Here is an 18,701-nt window from a genome sequence, read left to right as displayed (position 1 = left end):
GCAAAGTTAGTAACTATGAATACAGCATTTCCATTTTCCTGTTCAAAACCGAATAAATGAAGTCAAAACACAAAACACGATTGCCACATTAATACCACTAATCATTTGGAGTAAATGAACAAAAAGCAAGAGTTGCACCAAAAAACTAATAGAAAGGGTAAGCACTCTGTTAAAGTTATTGAAACCAAAAGCAGGTAGGCACACTGCAAATGCGGTCTAACTGTACACCTCTGAAGATATTTAGATCGGGCTTTCATTCCTTTTTCTCCAGTGACTTGATTCTAATAGCAAAGTATGATGATTAATTTATGCCAGTGGCAATATGTCCTTATCTACATGCTGTCCTAGACAGTTAAAATACTCAGTCTTCCTTCTCAGAAAATATCCTGTTTTATATTTTCATATCTGTAATGATAGTGACCTGTCCAGTAGAGGACGTTGTGAAGAGCAAGATCTTCAGAATTAGCTAGAACCGGGTTGGCGGGCAAGTTACTTGGTTTTTGCTAATGCTTACTTCCTCATTTAGAAAATGCAGATGATAATTCTTACCCCAGAGTGTTAAGGAGACGTTCAAATATCATAACTAATTGTTAACTGAAAACTCTTAGATGACTTGCTAATTAGTTGTTGATTGTCTGATTTTAAAGATTGGTTGAAACTGCTGCTTTCATGTAAACACTCTTTCAATGACATTTTAATGAAAGGCTTTCTGTACTCACATTAACATTTAAAATATAATAAACATTGCACATTTGTTTAAAGCAGTTTAGGTGACCAATAAATATTACCTATATCTTGGATTTTTAAAACTATAGCCATTGCATGTTAAGAATTAAAAGCAAATGAACCATACACAAGTGAATAAAAACAATATTTTTTTCTCAAAATTATAAACATTCATTAAGTAACTAAAGTACTAATTAGATTCAACCTTGAGAGACTCACTACCCTATAATTACGTTGACAAGTGAACACGTGCCTTGGAAGTTTCTTTTTAAATCTTTGAAGTTATCTTATCATCTGTCTATTCTGTTTTGTACTTGTTTGTTTGTTTGTTTGTTTCTAGAAAAATTGTGGGTCTTATAAAGAAATTGTCCCCAACCCCCACCCTCAAACTTGGTCCATCCCCCAACTTCATAGTTGGTCCAAACTCTTCAAAAATTCTAAAGCAGAATTTCTGCTGCAGAAATTCTGATTTCCCCATTCTCTCAGAATTCCTTTTTTTCCTTGAGCCGTCTCCCAGTAGGTGAGTCTTAGGGACACTCCCATCCCATCATAAATAAGCCTTAGCTGCCCGTCCACACTGAGTTCCTGTTTTCCTTGTCTCAGGTGAGAATCACAGGGTCCTTCTGTTCTCCTCCGTTCTTGGTGAAGACACAAGTCCAACTGCCGGCTCTTCTCATTGACAAGGGTAAATGTGCTAAGGTTTTCATGGACTAGCACAGAGGAGCAGAGGTAACTGTAAGTACTAATGGATCTTTATAATGGCATTAGAAGGTTGACTTTGTAGCTAATTTTTCTTTTTGGATAGCATTTGTCCCACATTTTGATATATATGATGTGTTAGATGTATTGTTTATTTTAATAACAACAACAGTAATGATTATGAATGAGTACTCGTATCTTGTACAGGTAATAAACATGCTAGATGCTACATGCAAAGGAAATTTGATACCGAGAAATAATTTTGTTAACTATTGCTTCTTTGAGTTTGGGTAACGGCTCTTCCTCCTCTTTTGTGAAATGGAAGCAGAGCCAGTTCGTTCAGCCAAACTGATAAATAATCGCCAAACACTGTAGAGATATCTGAATTCTATATTAATAATTTTTGTTACTATTCATTTTAAATATCACTTATTTATATGCTACTTACTTATTCCCCTAATCCAATATCAAGGCTGAAAACTGTCCAGATAAATCACATTTGATAAGTTAGAGAAATATTTCCATCAGGCTGAGTGAAGAGTTTGAAGTCTGAGCTTGAAAAGGTTGCTTTCTTAGTGGACTCCTCCATAAGATGTGAAGAAGCAGTCATAAATTAATGCAAGGCACACGAAAGCTAGAGCCAGTCTGATCTGCTGATAGAGTCTGATTCATGAAGACCATGCTGTGAGCTGAAGAATGCCATTGTTGATGAAGGCCATCATCAGATCTGGCTCCATGGTGCTATGAATTAGTTGACTATCTCACTTCTACCAGAACAATTCCAGAACGCTCATACATTTAGAGTGAAAAAAAAATTTTTTTTTTTAAATTTCCTAGGGAAGCTTTAATGCTACCAGGTCTATGAATCATGAAATAGTCTTGGATTTTGTCTACTTTTGTCATGCTTTTCCCTGCCTTTCATACAAGGGGGTGGAGGCAAGGGATAATATTATTAATAATAACAGGAACAACTTAAGTTTATTTGGTATTTACTCTGGATCAGGTGTATGGGAAAAAAAAGAACTTGCCTTTACCCTGTTAGGTTCTGCACCTCGAGCCTGTGAGTTGAACTGACAAAAGACAGATTAAAGGGAGAAAAACATACAAACTTTAATATTTTTATATGCACGTGGGAGCCTTTATAGTAGTTCAGTCATTTACAGACATTAAAGAATCTTCAGACAGATCAGAATTCTATTCTGGTTGCGAAGAAATTAAATGAATGAGGTTTGAGAATTCTGTGGAGGCCACCAAATAAGAAAGGGCCTGTTCTCAGTACTCAAAACCCAGATACGTCAGACTCCAGAACTTTTGCTATCAGAGTGGCTTGATCCATTTGTTCCTCAGTTTAAAAAAAAAAAAAATTACGTTGTGACCCAGTGCACACACTTAGAAGCATAAAACAGACAGAAAAGGTCCATAAAATAATTTTCTTACTGCAAGTGATGATGGTATTCTCACGCTTCCAATTCTGTTTTGCCCTGTTCTCTCCTAATCTAACCGTTCCACTCTATCAGAGTCAATTTCACTTCTTTTTTTTTTTTTAAATGGTCATTACCACCAATTAAATCAGTTGTATGGCCCGCTAATAGTTGGTGGACTGAACTTTGAAGAAAAAATTCTAGAAATAGGCCTCCCCAACATCACTTTCTTGGATTGGATAATCGTGCTCATAACTCCTCTCCATTTTTGCCTAAGATGCCCCTAAAATGCTTAGGCAACATTTAGCCCTTGCTCTGCAATGCTCTTTGTAATTACATTTAGACCAGAGGTGATCTCAGTGTGGAAGCATTATCCGAACTCTTCTATTTCCTTGAGCTGGAAGCATGTGATCTCTGTCAAGGCCAAACAGCAGCAACCTCCCAACCTCTAGGTGAAGTAAGGGGGCAATTTAATTGCAAAGAAATACAATTTTTTACTGAGTTTGTACAATTTGAAGAAATTTTTGCAGCTATGACTCATTCTCTTCCCTTTTGCCTTTTTCACTGACCATGCTTTTTAAAGAAATTAGAGTCCTGATATAACCCCCAAACTTCTCTGTAGCATCTAAAAATTTCAGCATCCCCAGTAAACACTTCTTTGGCCTTCTTGGACTAGGAATTCACAACCCCTAAATTTTTCCAGAGATATCCTTATTCTAATTACATATATTGACTTTTCTGGTTGCTGTACGTCAAAAACCACTATCTCCATACCTTACTACAGTTGTCTTTCTTATGGTTTGGAGGAAATGCAAATGAACCATAATAAGCAAGATTTCATAATATAGGTAGTCCAGGGGTAACAATACTGCACTCCAGATTTGCATAGCTTCTTGTAAAAAATACTTCATAGGTATCATTTCACACATCATCCCAGCATCCCTCAGTGTGAGACTGATCGGGGTATCACCAATATATTTTTAAAAAGTTAATACCTAAAGATTGAGTAATTGAATCTTCCAGTTCTTGCATGATATAACTAAAAATGGAAATAACATCTCAATCTTTTTTGGTCTGGGCTCCTTAATCCCTTTAACTGTGGGTTAAAGGTCCCACCAGCCTTCAGGTCCCATTGGCAGGTAGAAGACAAAGTTAAGATAGGAAGAAAAAAAATTAAAAGTAGATGTATATATATAGATGTAAAAATCAAACAACAAAAAAAAGTAGATGTATGAAGAGGAGAGAAGAGTCTTTGTAAAGGGAGACTCCAATAAATGTTACTAGCTATGATCTATGGCACAGTTGTTTTGATCTTGAGCTATAACACACCCCAACTGGTGGCAGTTAGGGACTGTCCTGAGAGAACAGGTTAGATTTGAATTAGTAATCTTAAAAATCCCTGCTAATTATAATCACTAAGATAAATCTTACTTTCCATACCACAATGCAAGGTCAAAGTAGCTACCTACTGTTACTTCTTCAACTCTCTTAACTCCTTATCTTGTTAATGTTTCAGATATAACAAATTATATTTTAACCAATAGGTGAACTTGTGCTTTGGGAGAATGGTAGGAAATGAAAAATAATTTAGTGAAACTGGGGAAAGGAAAAAGTAATCTGATCAAAGAATTAACTGATAGATTCACTCATTCATCCATACAATTAAGTACTTATGGACCTTCTACTGTGTACCAGGCATAGTACAGGGAATTGGGGACACAGTAGTGAGTTCACAGTTTAGTGAAGAAAGATAGACTTATTTCAAATGGGAACACAAACTACGACTGGTACTAAGAAATAAATACAATTTTTATGACAGTCTTGACACATTTAAATTCGCCTTGGTGGCAATCAGAAATGAATACTTCAATAATCAGATGTGTCTGGAAAGGCTACACAGTGGGAGCAGTCATTGAGAGATCTATCTCTAGGCTCAGAACAGATTTTTACAGATTCAGGGCAAAGACTTATACAAGATGTGCAAGGCAGGATCCCATTGGAATGAAACATATATAATTCTCATATGGAATTCATATAGTCCACAGGCATCTGTCACCACAAAACTCTTCTTCCTCAAAGGAAGAGGGACTTTCATGTGGCTAATGAAAGATTTGAGTTTTATTTTACTTTACATCCTGGCCAGAAGCTAGACTAAACTGAGTTGCCACACGTTCCTCAGAAGTGGAGAAAGAGGGGCTCCTGGGTGGCTCAGTGGGTTAAAGCCTTTACCTTTGGCTCAGGCATGGTCCCGGGGTGCTGGGATCGAGCCCCACATTGGGTTCTCGGCTCAGCAGGGAGCCTGCTTCTTCCTCTCTCTCTCTGCCTGCCTCTCCGCTTATTTGGGATCTCTGTCTGTCTAATAAATAAATAAAATCTTAAAAAAAAAAAAAGTGGAGAAAGAGATGAATAGGTGGGGAGGACAACTGTTTGCTTGAGAGTTCAGTCATAGTTTTGCTTTCACAAAATGTGCATTATTAAGGTGGACTGTGGAACATGCATTTTTAGGAAAATAAATATTAAATTATTTAGAACATTGACAAGATTTTTGAACCAGTCCTCATTCCTAAGAAGAAAAAAAACCATCTGCATCCTATGTGCAGCATTGAGTAGCCTGGTATCTCTACAGGCACCGAATAAATTGATAAGAAGGAAAACATCTGTTGTATTATCTTTTGAAACTGAGCTCATATGTTTTTCTTCCATGGTATTTACCTTCAGCATTGGCAAATGTGTTTAATCACATTGGATGCAATTGGGTCCCTACTGCCTTTGAAACAGGACATTTATGAGCAAATAGGTGTTTTCTGTCTGAATTAGACTATAGTGGCCATTGGGATCTTTGCTATAATCCCACATGCAGATTTAGTTACTATGACTTTGACAATTCGGAGAAACAAAACCCAAAAGTCACCTGACTGGTCAAGGAAAGAGAAATATTAGTTATTGCTAACAGAAGACCAATTGTAAACTCATAGCCCATATCAAAGCTGGTATACCTTTGTGACCGTCATTGCCCAAGGCACTGGTTATCACGGAGGCGCTTGTTCCTCCTAAACTTTGACGTCAGTGATACTAAGGCTTTTTGCCTATTTGTGCAAGGCAGCTGAAACACTGTAATTACAGAAGAACTAGGACTGGCCCCAGGTTTTTGGTGGTGGGATGTTGGGTTGGCTGTAAGTCAGGCATCACTAAGCTCCATCTGAGGCTTGACAAATAGCATTGCAGAGGGGATGCCTAGTGAAGCTACTGTGTTTTCAACTAGCCTCTAGAATTTTAGAGACTTGATTCAATTATTCAAGTACTTAGTTTCAGTCATATCTGGGTGTGACAGTGCTTCACGCAAAGCTATAGAAGACATAATTGTCTTCTGAGTAATGTTTGAACTCTATGGCTTCTGGATGCTTCTAGTTCATTTTTTATTTGAACATTTTCATCTTAAAGTGGTACCCTGAGCCATAATTTTGAGTTTACTGGAATTCAGAGTACATGAAGTTCATTTACTTAATTAAACGATGAACTCACCCAGCATGTACCACAGTGGGGACTGACAAAACAACCCCTACTGACCACGCTAATCAGGCTCATTGAACTCTTTCTGACTAAGCCTCAGACGCTGGGCTTCTGTATTCTTCCTTGTAGAATTTAGTTCTAGCAAGAATCCTGTTAAGTCAGTTTAGTAAGAATTCCCATCCTCCCTACCTGGTCACCTTGGATATCTGATTATGTTTCCTATCTTCTACTATCCCCCCTGGTTTTGCCTGATCACCCTGGCCTGACTGTTAGGTCAGTTTAGCCAAAGTCTCCCCTCACCCTTGATGTTCCCTCTTAGTTAATTTTCCATCCACAGACACCCCTCCCCCCTCACTTTGCTCTTTGGCTATAAAGTCCCAAATTCTCTTACTGCTTTTGGGAACTGAGTCCAGTTCTATCCCCACTGCTTTTCCTTTGACAGCTCTGTGGATTCCTGGTGATTTGTTTTGATTTCTGTTTGAACACCTTCATTTTAAGGTATCACCTTGGCTGTAATTTTGAGTTTACTGAAATTCAAAGTATATCAAACTTATTCATTTAGTTAAATAATTAACTCATATATGTATCTACTGAATATCACGTAAGTGGCTTGGAAATTCGAACAACCACCTAATCCTACAATTAAGGATATATTATGTACCTTCTGTTATAAGGACTCTCGGGTCTACAAAGACATTATGGACACAGAATGTTATTATAGGCACCTTTACTGTCTTTCCAAAGGAATTTCCTTCTAAGATTTAGATGAATTACTTTTTTATTTTCAATTAAACACTCTTGCTATTGAACTATCTTACATTTTCAAAAGATGAAATATTAGTTCTTTTATACCTTATCAATATAATTTGCTTAAGGCTTCAGTATTTAGAATTCATGTTTAATCATGTGGTGGTTTTCTAGCTTCTTAGATGTATTACCTTCTATTTATATCATGGCCGAACAGGAAAAACTTTTATCGCATAAAAAGAACAACAACAAGGGCACCTGGGTGGCTCAGTGGGTTAAAGCCTCTGCCTTTGGCTCAGGTCATGATCCCAGGGTCCTGGGATGGAGTCCCGCATCAGACTCTCTGCTCAGCAGGGAGCCTGCTTCCTCCTCTCTCTGCCTGCCTCTCTGCCTCCTTGAGATCTCTGTCAAATAAATAAATAAAATCTTTAAAAAAAAGAGAGAGAAGAAAATGGCACATGGATTTTTCTGCCTTGGGGGTATTATGCTGGTCTCTTAAGTTTGCTCAGAACTTGGCTTAGATCGAGAATGACTTGTAACTGGAGGTAGAAGTTAGCCTTTGAGTTGAAATTAGAGACCAAGCAGTACTTCAGAAATGATACACAGCCTACCAAATGTAATTAGTTTACAAGGGCTACCAAGGCAGCAAATTTGGGGCCAGCTGCTCACTTGAAGTTTTGCCTTTTATTTTTCATATTAAAGAATGATTCCTGAAGTATTTACGGAGGTAATTTAGATATATTAAAGTTATCTTCAGCAACCTGAGGCTTGGGGCTATTTGATTAAGTATTGTAACAATACTTTTCTCATGTGCATTTGTTCTGGGGGTTAGTAGGGTAATGGGGACCTCAGAGGTGCTTTGGAAAGACACCTTAAACCTTGGGACTCTCCACTCTGTCCTTCCTTTCAGTCTTCACTGAGCTTTTACCAAAGTTATAATCTTGGCTTTATCACTATTTGTCCACATTTCTGAATGTTCACCTTTATATAATTTATATATTATATATTTATATAATATTTATATATTATATAATAATTTATATATTATATAAATATAATAATTTATATTAAAAATCTATATATTTATATTTAATCTATATCTGTATATTATATAAATATAATATATAATATAAATATATAATATAATAATTTATATATTATATAAATATAATAATTTATATTAGAAATCTATAACAATTTTAACAGTAAGAGAATTTTATCTAAATTCAGTTCTTAATTCCACTGAGATAATATATACATAGACTCCTTATAGGAAGTAAGACTATCAGAAGAGTGGTTTCTGAAGACAGTCCTGTGACTGACTTCTACACCTGTTAATTATGATTTTCTAGAAAGAAAGCATTTGTTGTAGAAAAGAAGAGCTTAGCATTGAACCAAGAAATTTAGCTGTTTTGTTTGGCTTTTTCTGTCTGTGACTGTCTTCTCCTTACCTCAAAAATCCCAACTACCAACTCCTCCAAAACATGAAATGAGGGCCACCTGGGTGGCTCAGTCAGGTAAGTGTCTGACTCATGATTTTGGCTCAGGCCATCATCTTTTGGTCATGAGATGGAGCCCAAGTCCCATGTTGGGCTCCACTCATCTGGAGTCTGATTGGGATTCTCTCTCTCTCCCTCTGCGCCTCCTCCTACCACATTTGCATGCCCATGCGTGCTCTTTCTCTCTCTTAAAAAAAAAAAAAAAGGTAAAACGAGAACCCAGTGAATAAACAGTAAGAAAGTGAATGGTTATTTTCCTCTTCCCACTAAGGAGAAGGTGAGCTTCAAATCTGTTCTGACAAACAAAATTCTAGCCTCAAATTTTGACCCTGGGATTATGATCCGAGCAAAGGCAGCCACTCAACTGGTTGAGCCACCCAAGTTCTCCTGGAAGATGAAATTCTTGTGTAAAGTCTCTAGTAGATCTTCTAAAGAGATGCATTTCTAGATACTAACCTGTGTCTGTCCCCAATTCTGTGACCCAAGGCTTTGTCCAAAAATGTATAAAGAAGAGATACATCGTTTCATAAAAAAAAATTACCTATTTTTATATCTATACATAAATTTTGTGTGTGTAGGTATGTGTGTCTATATACATATAGACACACAGATATCTACAAATGTAGTGCATCTTTTACTTAATCTTTTACTCAGTTCACTTTGAGATATGATGGAGCACTATTCCAAATAACACTTCAACTTGTTCCTCAGTAGGAGATTTTGGTTGACTCAATAGTTTCTAGCACATTTTTGATACACTACTTCTGGGAGAAATGAATTTTGCCTCCTCCCCTACTTGCCCCCCTTAAAGAAATAAGATGAAATCTCATAGTTTTATGAGAGGTTTTTTTCAATTTTTGGCATGCCACTATAAGGTGGTCTTTCAAGAAATAACAAACAAAAATGAGAGATTCAACTGAAATGCTATTTAACAAGGCTTTGCTAAGGCAATGCTTGGCATAGCATTCTACACAAGTGGGAAGGCAAAAGGAAAAACAGGTACATTCGTCTCCCTGTAGGCGCAGTAATGATTTGGAAAGATGAGACAAATGTTAGCTATTACAGGATTTGTATCATGCAGAAGAGAATGTAATTTTATTGGTTCAAACAGGAGTTCTCCAGTTTCTAGAACAGAATTAAACTCCTGCCCTTCAAGTTGAGAACTTGGTAAAGTTGACAGTCTTGATACAGAAACGTAACATTAACCATGTATTCTCTATTTATTTTCTTCCATTTATAGATGAAGCAACTTGCAAAACATTCTTGAAACATGAAGCAAGAAGAATAACATTTAAACGTCGTGTGATCATTATACCTCTTTATCCATCAAAGTGGCTTCATTCCACTACCTCTCTTCTATGCTCAGATCTTGCATTTTTGAAAGATCGGACAAGCTGAAGTGCTTGGGAGAAAATTTTCAGTCATTTGTCTTTGCAATGGGTGTGCTCAGGTTCCAGCGTATCCTCTTTAGGAGTTCTGTGGGATCCAGTGGACTCACGCAAGCCGCGCTCACCCTCCTTCTTATTATATGTTGCTCGACTCAGGAGTACAGAGCACCCCCTTTTATTCCAAACATATCTTTCCTCTGGGTCTGGAATATCCCAAGTGAAGGGTGTGCTATAAATTTTAACGTGCATCTAGATCTGAACCTTTTCTCTCTAATAGGAAGCCCTCGAAAAACTGCCAAGGGACAAAATATTACAATATTTTATAATAGCAGACTTGGCTACTATCCTTACATAGATGACAAGACTGGCAAAGGTATGAATGGAGAAATCCCCCAGACTGGAAACATGATAAAGCACTTGGCGAAAGTCAGGAAAGATATTGACCATTACATAGACGTAGACACGACGGGCCTGGGTGTCATTGACTGGGAAAACTGGAGGCCTATCTGGATAAGAAACTGGAAACCTAAAGATATTTACAAGAACCTTTCTATTGATTTGGTTCACCAACAACATGCAGAACTTAATGACACAGAGGCCAACAAGAAAGCCAAAGAAGATTTTGAAAGCGCAGGAAGGTGTTTCATGGAAACGACCTTAAAACTGGTGAAAGAACTTCGGCCAAATTATTTATGGGGCTTTTATCTTTTTCCTGATTGTTACAATGGTTTTAGAGATACCGATTACAATGGAAGTTGCCCTGATATAGAAAAGAAGAGAAACGACAGACTCGACTGGTTATGGAAGGAAAGCACGGCCCTTTTCCCATCCATTTATTTGAGTGGCAAATTCCAATCTACTTTAAAAGCTGCTCTCTATGTCCGCAATCGTGTTTTGGAAGCCATTCGACTTTCTGCAGTACACAGTGTTAAACATCCACTTCCAATTTTTGTATATACCCGTCCAGTTTTTGCTGACATAGATTTGAAATATTTTTCTCAGGTAAGTCAAGGTGTGAGACCTATGAACTAGCAACCACAAAAGGTGTTTAGTGGAATTCAACATCATTTTTGAAGGGAGTGAGATTTGGCTTTTAACATCCTTTACAAATATGCACACAGATAAGTACTCCATTTTTATGTGAATGCAAAATAAGAGTATATTTCATTTGTTTATTTATTTAAGATTTCATTTATTCACTTGAGAGAGCGAGATAGAGCACACATGCACAGCAGAGAGAGAGGCAGACAGAGGGAGAAGCAGGTCCCCCACTGTGCAAGGAGCCTGATGAGGGACTCAATCCCAGGACCCCAGGGTCATGACCTGAGCTGAAGAGAGCAGTTTAACCGACTGGGCCACCCAGGCATCTCAAGAATATATTTCTTTTAAATGTGATCATATAATATCTTAGCAACAATGAAAAAACTAGGTAGCACAGTCAATGTATTAACTCAGTTCCCTTTTTTCCCTTTCATGGGGTTTGTCAATAGAAGTAATTAAAATAATAACAGAAAAATCTGTATATTTGTGATAGTAAGGATGTGGTGGCAACAGAAATAGTGGGGAAATATTTGAATTATTATTGTTGTCAGAATTCTTAGCTTTGGTGTTACTGTCTTATGCATAGCATTTCTATTTTATTTCTGTTAACTCTTTCTGTCACATTCACCAGGAGGACCTTGTGAACACAATCGGTGAAACAGTTTCTCTAGGTGTTTCTGGAATGGTAATGTGGGGAAGCCTCAATGTAAGCCAAAATGTGGTAAGTTGAATTGACAGGAAATATCTGAAAAGATTTCTACTTTTAATGTTTTTGAGGATGGTTGTACTGAATAATAAAAGTAAGTACTATGCTTGGCACATAGTAGTATGTGCTCAGTTAATACTGGTTGCATCAAGCTGTCCTTCATTTGTGTGGTTATGTTATAAGGCAGAAAAAATTGTACCTCTTTTCCAGCAAGGAAACAAATTCATTGAAACTGACCAAAATTCTCTAGGCTATAGGGCTAGCAAGTAGCAAAAAGAGGACTACAAACTCAGTTTTCTGACATGGTGTTTGGCTTTTTGTATTGTACTGTGATAGGTCTCCTCTCAAAAAACCCATGAAGTAGTCAATGAAATAATAGTCAATTCATTCATTCATTCAATTACTGTTTATTAAGCACTTCTTTTGCTTATTCATTTAGTCATTCAATGGCAGTTTGTTACACGGGTCAGCAAATGACGGCCAGGGGCCAAGAATGAATTTTCTCCTTTTAAATGGATGGGGAAAATCTCCCAAAGAATAGCATTTATACTCAGTGAAAATTAGGTAATATTTAAATTTTAGTGTCTACTGGTTACGTTTTATTTAGTGGAATACAGGCATGTTTCTTAGTTTAGATTTCTATGGCTGCTTTTGCAGTACAAAGAAATAATCTGAATAGTTATGGCAGTCACCCTGAAATATTTACTGTCTGCCTTTATACAGAAAACGTGTGCTGACTCTTGGTTTATTGAACATCTCCTGTGATTAAGTGCCAGATAATCCTAGGTGCTAAAAATGAATTTTTGAAGGGATTTGAATGAATTTTGAACTGAATGAAGAGAAGTCCCTTCACCATGAAGCTGCATCCTTACAAGTGGAAATGCAACTTATGCAGATAAGATATGTCAGGTAGTGATAGCAATAGAGAGCAATAGATAGCAATAAAGAGCAATGAAGCAGTGTAGGCAGGATAAAGAGAGATAAAATGGTGGTACTTAAGATGGGGCAGTCACAGAAGGCCTCTCTGACGAGGTGCTGTTGGAGCAGAGACCTGATGAAAACCAGGCACCAAGTCTCTAAGAGACCAAGCGGGGATGGTGAGTGCAAGAGCCTTCCGGCTGGAATGTGCTCGCCAAAGAAAGACAGAGGAGGTCAGTGTGACGGGAGTGCAGGGAGCAAGGAAGACTTGTGGTAAGCGAGAAGACAGAGGGTCTTATGGAGGGCTTCGCAGGCCACCATGGGGCTTTGTCTCTGATATGGAAGGCCACGAAGAGACTTGAGCAGAAGAGCGGCAGTCTCTGACCAACATTTCTTACTTAGCTGAGCTGAGGATCCACGGTGGACTGGCAAGAGCGGGAACAGGGAGAGGAAGCTGTTGATGGCCTGGACCACAGGTGCTGGCGTGTGGTTTGAATATAACCCAACAGTAGAACTGAGAGGTTGGACTGAGGGACTGGATGAGTAGGATGGATAAGAGAAGTGGTTAAGATTACTCGAAGGCTTCTGGTTTGAAGGTATTGGCCTCTGAGATGGGAGAGACCTAAGGAGGAATGGTTTGGTGGAGGCTGGGTGGGGAGGAAGACAAAGGAGCCGGGAGTGGGGAAGAGGTGCATAAGCAATTGGGAATTACTTTTTTCAAAATATTACTAAATTGTTCAAACCTTCTCTCAGGGAGAGGAAAAGGAATACTTCCTTATTTTCCACAAGTTATATTTACTGTTGTCTATTTTAAGTAAAATTTTGAGTAAAACTTGTTTTATTAGGGAAAAAATGTCCACTTTTTTCTGTATGGGTGACTTCTTTTCATTTTTCTCCTAATGCAGTTTCTTCAGTTCAAAAGGCCTTTAACTATTACCACCTAATCCTTTTCTCTCTTCCTGTATTTTCATCCTTGTCTATTTTTCTGTGTCAGATCTGTCTTCCCAACCTCTTCAATCCTCTTGACTCAAGAGTAAAGCTATCACATGGACACTGCTGAACTGGAGCTCAACTTTTCTTTCTCTAATAGATGTGGAAATATGAGAGACTTAGGTGCCACAGAGAATATCTCATAGAGCTCATGGCCAGGGAGACTTCTCTTAGGACCTATAGAGAAGAGACTTTATACAGCAATCTAAGACCAGAAGAGGCCTTTTGTCTCTTGTCCTTCAGATAGCCTCACTATATTATTAATTCATTTACAAAAGTACCTAACAGTAGTTCCCCATTATGAGATTCTTTCAAGGTCATCTGAGCCCTTCTACTTTTTGGTAGAACTCTATTGTCTCTGGCTTGATCACCAATAAGGAGAAATAATATAAAATAAAAGTATGGAGAAAGGTGTATGTCCCTGGTGCAAAATCTTCCATGTCAGAAAATCATTAAAAAAATTCTAATTCTCCTAAATATATTCCTAATTTTCATTCACTGTGTCTCAAATCTGTAAACACCTTTCTCAAGGGTCTTATAAATTATCTGATGGAATCATTTATAAATATTCCCCATACTACATTCCTTCTTTTTTTTTTTTTTAAAGAACTGAGAACTCCACCCTTACTCTGATGAGGAGTGAATCAGGCTTTCTCCAATTAGTAGTATGGCATGACATATTATTATAAGTCACACCTAGTTTTTTTCTCTTATTATTGCACTTTAATGTTAGATTTACATTCTTCTACCATGACTCTCAGAGCATCTTCAGCATTTTTCATACACAGACAGTTCTTCAATTTCCTACCTAACGACACTGCCTTGAAATTGCCCCCTGTGATCTCTGTTTTATGTATTTCTGCTACTGTGCTCGCTTCGGCAGCACATATACTATGTATTTCTGCTACTTTTCCCACATGATGATTTTGAACGTTAGTTCTATAATTACTTCCCCTTTTTTCTATGTCATTTGTAGCCAGCAGAATCATGGATTACTCATCTTATTTCTGATTCATTGACAACTTAAGAAACTGGTACCTGCAGGTTTAATGACTGAAATTGACTTAAAACAATTGTTATCAAATGTAAGCAAGCTATTTCCTTCCATTCCTTGTTATTAGATCCAGTGGTATGACAGCCAGCTTCTACCGGTCCCAGTTCACGAGACCTGATTATTAAATATTTAGAAATTTTGTGAACTGGTTGTTAACACAACCATTATTAAAAATTAAATTACAAAAACTTAGAATAAAATAAGTAGTGTTAAAACCAAAGCAATACATACTCGGGGCACCTGGGTGGCTCAGTCTGTTAAGCAGCAGCCTTTGGCTCAGGTGCTGGGATTGAGCCCCGCGTCGGGCTCCCTGCTCAGTGAAGGGCCTCTTTCTCCCTTTCTTGCTTCCCCTGCTTGTGCTCTGTCAAATAAATAAATAAAACCTAAAAAAAAGAAGTAATAAATACTTAAAATGTATCAGTTATATACTTCACTTTACTATTATCTATACTCTTGAGGAACTTGACATCTATTATATCTGCATAAGTGGAAATAGTACATAATGATGTGCTTCTCCACACCATATTACCCCAACAGGGGCTTGATTTCCAATCACTCAGTGATAGCAGGTTGATAGCTTAAAACTGGCCACAGCAGATGTACTTATACCCCATGATATATTGACAAATGCTATAAACCAGACCTTATCTTTTAGAAAGTCAGTTTCAGATCCTTCCAAAGACTACATCTTGTGTGGGCTAACGATTCTCAAACCATTCTTATCCTTCACTCCTCTTTTTGCCCAGCTCTTGTCTCTGTGGTCACCCAGACTGTCATCTGAACTTCGTATCAATTCTCATATATCTTGGCCCCTGGGGATACAGTATTGAAGAACACTGATGAAGTCTCGGCACTCAGGCAGCAGATATTAACGTTGGAGGGATTAAGAAAAATATTTGATGTGATAAGTAATATACAGAGAATTAAAACAGATGTGAGAAAGTAGATAGGAAAGGTGTCTGAGGTTTAATTAAAGCTGCAATCTGAATGGCGTGATAAAGTGACCATGTTAAAAATTAGAGGAAAGAGGGACGCCTGGAAAGAGGGTGGCTCAGTGGGTTAAAGCCTCTGCCTTCAGCTCAGGTCATGATCCCAGGGTCCTGGCATCGAGCGCCGCATCAGGCGCTCTGCTCAGCCGGAGGCCTGCTTCCCTTCCTTTCTCTCTGCCTGCCTCTCTGTCTACTTGTGATCTCTGTCAAGTAAATAAATAAAATCTTAAAAAAAAAAAAAATTAGAGGAAAGAGCATTCCAAGCAGAGGGAAGAAGTAAGTGCAGTTTGAAATAAACTTGCCATTCTTATGAAACAACTAGCATGCTTAAGGCAGAGTAGGTAAGGGAGTGGTACTGAAGAGTAAGGAAGAATGACCTCACATCAGGTTGTATATAAGTCAGGCGAAGTTGAATTTTATTCTAGACACCATGCAAAACTAGGATTAAGAAGAGGTTTTCTACTGCTGCTATAATAATGACAACACACTTAGTTTAAACAAGAGAGAATTATTATCTTATACTTTGTAGTTCAGAAGTCCAGCATGGATCTTAACGGACTCAAATCAAGATGTTGATAGGGTTGCATTCCTGTCCAAGGGAGGACCCTTACTTGCTCATTTGGGTTGTTGGTAGAATTCATTTCCTCCTGGCTGTAGCAATCAGATGTCTATTTTCTGGCTGGATATGACGGCTAAGGGTTATTTCCAGCTTCTAGAGTTCACGGCACTCTCCAGCTCTTGGCTCTCTCCTCTGTCTTCAAAGCCAGCCATGCTGGGTTGAGTCTCCTTGATCTTTAATTTGTTCTCTTTCTTCCATCTCATTTTTTTTTTTAAATCCAAGCTGGAAAAGTTTCTACATTTTTAAAGGACTCATGTGATTAAATTGAGTCCATCCAGATAACCTGGGATAATCTCTCCATCACAAGGACTACATTCTTCTCTGTAATCTTATGTATAACGTTCCTTTTGCCATGCAAGGTAACAAGGTCACAGGTTCCAGGGCATTAGAATATGGACATTCTTGGAAGGCCCTATTCTTCCTACCATTGCTGGCATCATCTCAAGGCATATAACGAGATAGAGTCAAGTGGAAGCTTCCAAGATTCCTTGACTTGCCTTCTGATCTACCACCACCATTTCCTTTGGTCTGCTGGAGAACTAGCATGGCCAGCTTTCTCAGTGGAACTATAGATTATGAAAGAAAGCAAGTGACTATCTTCCATGTTTTTGAAAAGACAGCATCCCAGTTTTAGAATGCATCAGTCTCAAGATGAATCATTTTACTTACTCATCACTCGTGCTCTGCCAAATAAGTGTATTTGTAAAAGAGCTGTCATAATTCACCCATAACTTGAACTATACATAACATTTAACATAAAGTATACTCAGTTGAACCTGTTTAGTTGTTTTGAGCTAGCAGTTGAGAAATCTTCCTCATGCTGTTTAAACTTGTCCTCACAAAGATGATTCTTATTAATTTTATTTATAATTTCATGAGGGCTAACCAATGATATGCTGGATCTTAATTCTAAGCACTTTTATATACATTGTATCTTGTCATCTTCACAACAACCCTAGGAGGTAAGTGCTATAACAATCCTTATTTTACAAACTATGAAGCTGAAGCATAACGGGGTTAACTGATTTGCCCAAGGTCACCCAGATAGGACACTAAGACTTAGAAAACTTGCAAGATTTCCAAGGTCACAGAGCTAGTCATTCATGGAACTGTGACCAATCTGGGAAGATGGGCCCCAGAGACCATTCTGTAACTGCTCTACCATCCTGCCCAATTCTAGGAATTATTGAAGAAGTCCAAGGCTAGGCTGAAGTTAAGGTTTAACTGGTCAATTATTCAGTTAAATCAAATGGCATGTGAAACTTACTTACAAATGTTACAAAACAGTTGGAATAATCTTGTTTGATAAGGTAAAAATGGTAAACTACTTCCTACCTCTTGCTGGGTCTTGTTTTATCTTGCTTCCTTAGAAACTGCCTATCATAGTGAATTAATTCCCAGATGAGCTAACTTGTCCCTTAATATTCTAACCTTCTTATAATTTTACAGCAATCTTGCACAGAGCTAGACAACTACATGAAGAATACACTGAATCCTTACATAATCAATGTCACCCTCGCAGCCAAAATGTGCAGTCAAGCGCTCTGCCAGGACCAAGGAGTGTGTGTAAGGAAACACTGGAATTCAAGTGACTATCTTCACCTGAACCCAGATAATTTTGTTATTCAACTTGAGAGTAATGGAAAATACACAGTACAAGGGGTACCCACACTTGAAGATCTACAACAATTTTCCCAAAACTTTCACTGCGCTTGTTATGCCAATGTGCATTGTATGGAGAGAGTTGATATGTCTGAAGTCCATACTATTAAAGTATGTGTGCCTGGTGATGTTTGTATAGACACCTTTCTAAACTCAGGACCCGGTGGTCAGCCTTCTAGCTGGAAGGAGAAATCTGCCACTTCGAGCAGTATCTTATCTGCCATGCCACCTGCCACAAGGTCTCCATGATCCTGCGAAAGATCTTAGTAGGTGCGTCAAAGCCAGATAGCAGAAGAGGACTCCAAAAACCCTCGAGAAGGCTCTCAAAGTGTACATATTCAAAATAAGAAACAATAAAACAACCCATTCAAGTATAAGTTCAGTGTTTATTAAATTTTCTGCCTACATACATTGCTTTAATATCCTTTACACATCTATATACAACAGTTTAGCTAGCTTACTTACTAGGCAAATGACAGTTCCTATACACTTAAAGATTTATATTTGAAAAGTTCATCAAAACTTATGGGCAAGATAGTTTTTTTTTTTTTTTTTTTTGAGCAAAGATTGCTTTTTCGCAATCAAATTGAACCAGAGATCATTATTAATTGATGAACAAAGGATGTTGGCTAGCACTTTCAATTTTCAAAATTGTGGTCAGGGCAGTGTTACTGTAGTAGTATCCATTGATACTATATTTTGCTTTTGAAAATCAGAATAGAATGTTAATTA

At 37.8% G+C, this 18,701-nt stretch overlaps 1 protein-coding gene across 1 annotated transcript; it reads left to right on the top strand.

The window, feature by feature from the left end:
* Positions 1-1,227: 1,227 nt before the first annotated feature.
* SPAM1 (sperm adhesion molecule 1) lies at positions 1,228-18,340 on the top strand. Its single transcript, XM_082692227.1, has 4 exons — positions 1,228-1,461; positions 9,843-10,992; positions 11,663-11,752; positions 17,757-18,340. The coding sequence occupies exons 2-4, from the start codon at positions 9,961-9,963 to the stop codon at positions 18,216-18,218; spliced, it is 1,584 nt and encodes a 527-aa protein (XP_082548353.1). The 5' UTR covers positions 1,228-1,461; positions 9,843-9,960; the 3' UTR covers positions 18,219-18,340.
* The last annotated feature ends 361 nt before the right edge of the window (positions 18,341-18,701 follow it).

The sequence above is a fragment of the Mustela nivalis genome, assembly GCF_964662115.1.
Source record: "Mustela nivalis genome assembly, chromosome: 12".
Lineage (NCBI taxonomy): Eukaryota > Metazoa > Chordata > Mammalia > Carnivora > Mustelidae > Mustela > Mustela nivalis.
Note: the sequence above shows the minus strand (reverse complement) of the source record. Positions and strands in the feature narration are given on the sequence as shown.

Coding starts and splice junctions, on each gene's coding strand:
- SPAM1 (XM_082692227.1), top strand. CDS start 9,961: ATGCTCAGATCTTGCATTTTTGAAAGATCGGACAAGCTGAAGTGCTTG. Junction 10,993..11,662: donor ATTTGAAATATTTTTCTCAG/GTAAGTCAAGGT, acceptor CACATTCACCAG/GAGGACCTTGTGAACACAAT. Junction 11,753..17,756: donor TCAATGTAAGCCAAAATGTG/GTAAGTTGAATT, acceptor ATAATTTTACAG/CAATCTTGCACAGAGCTAGA.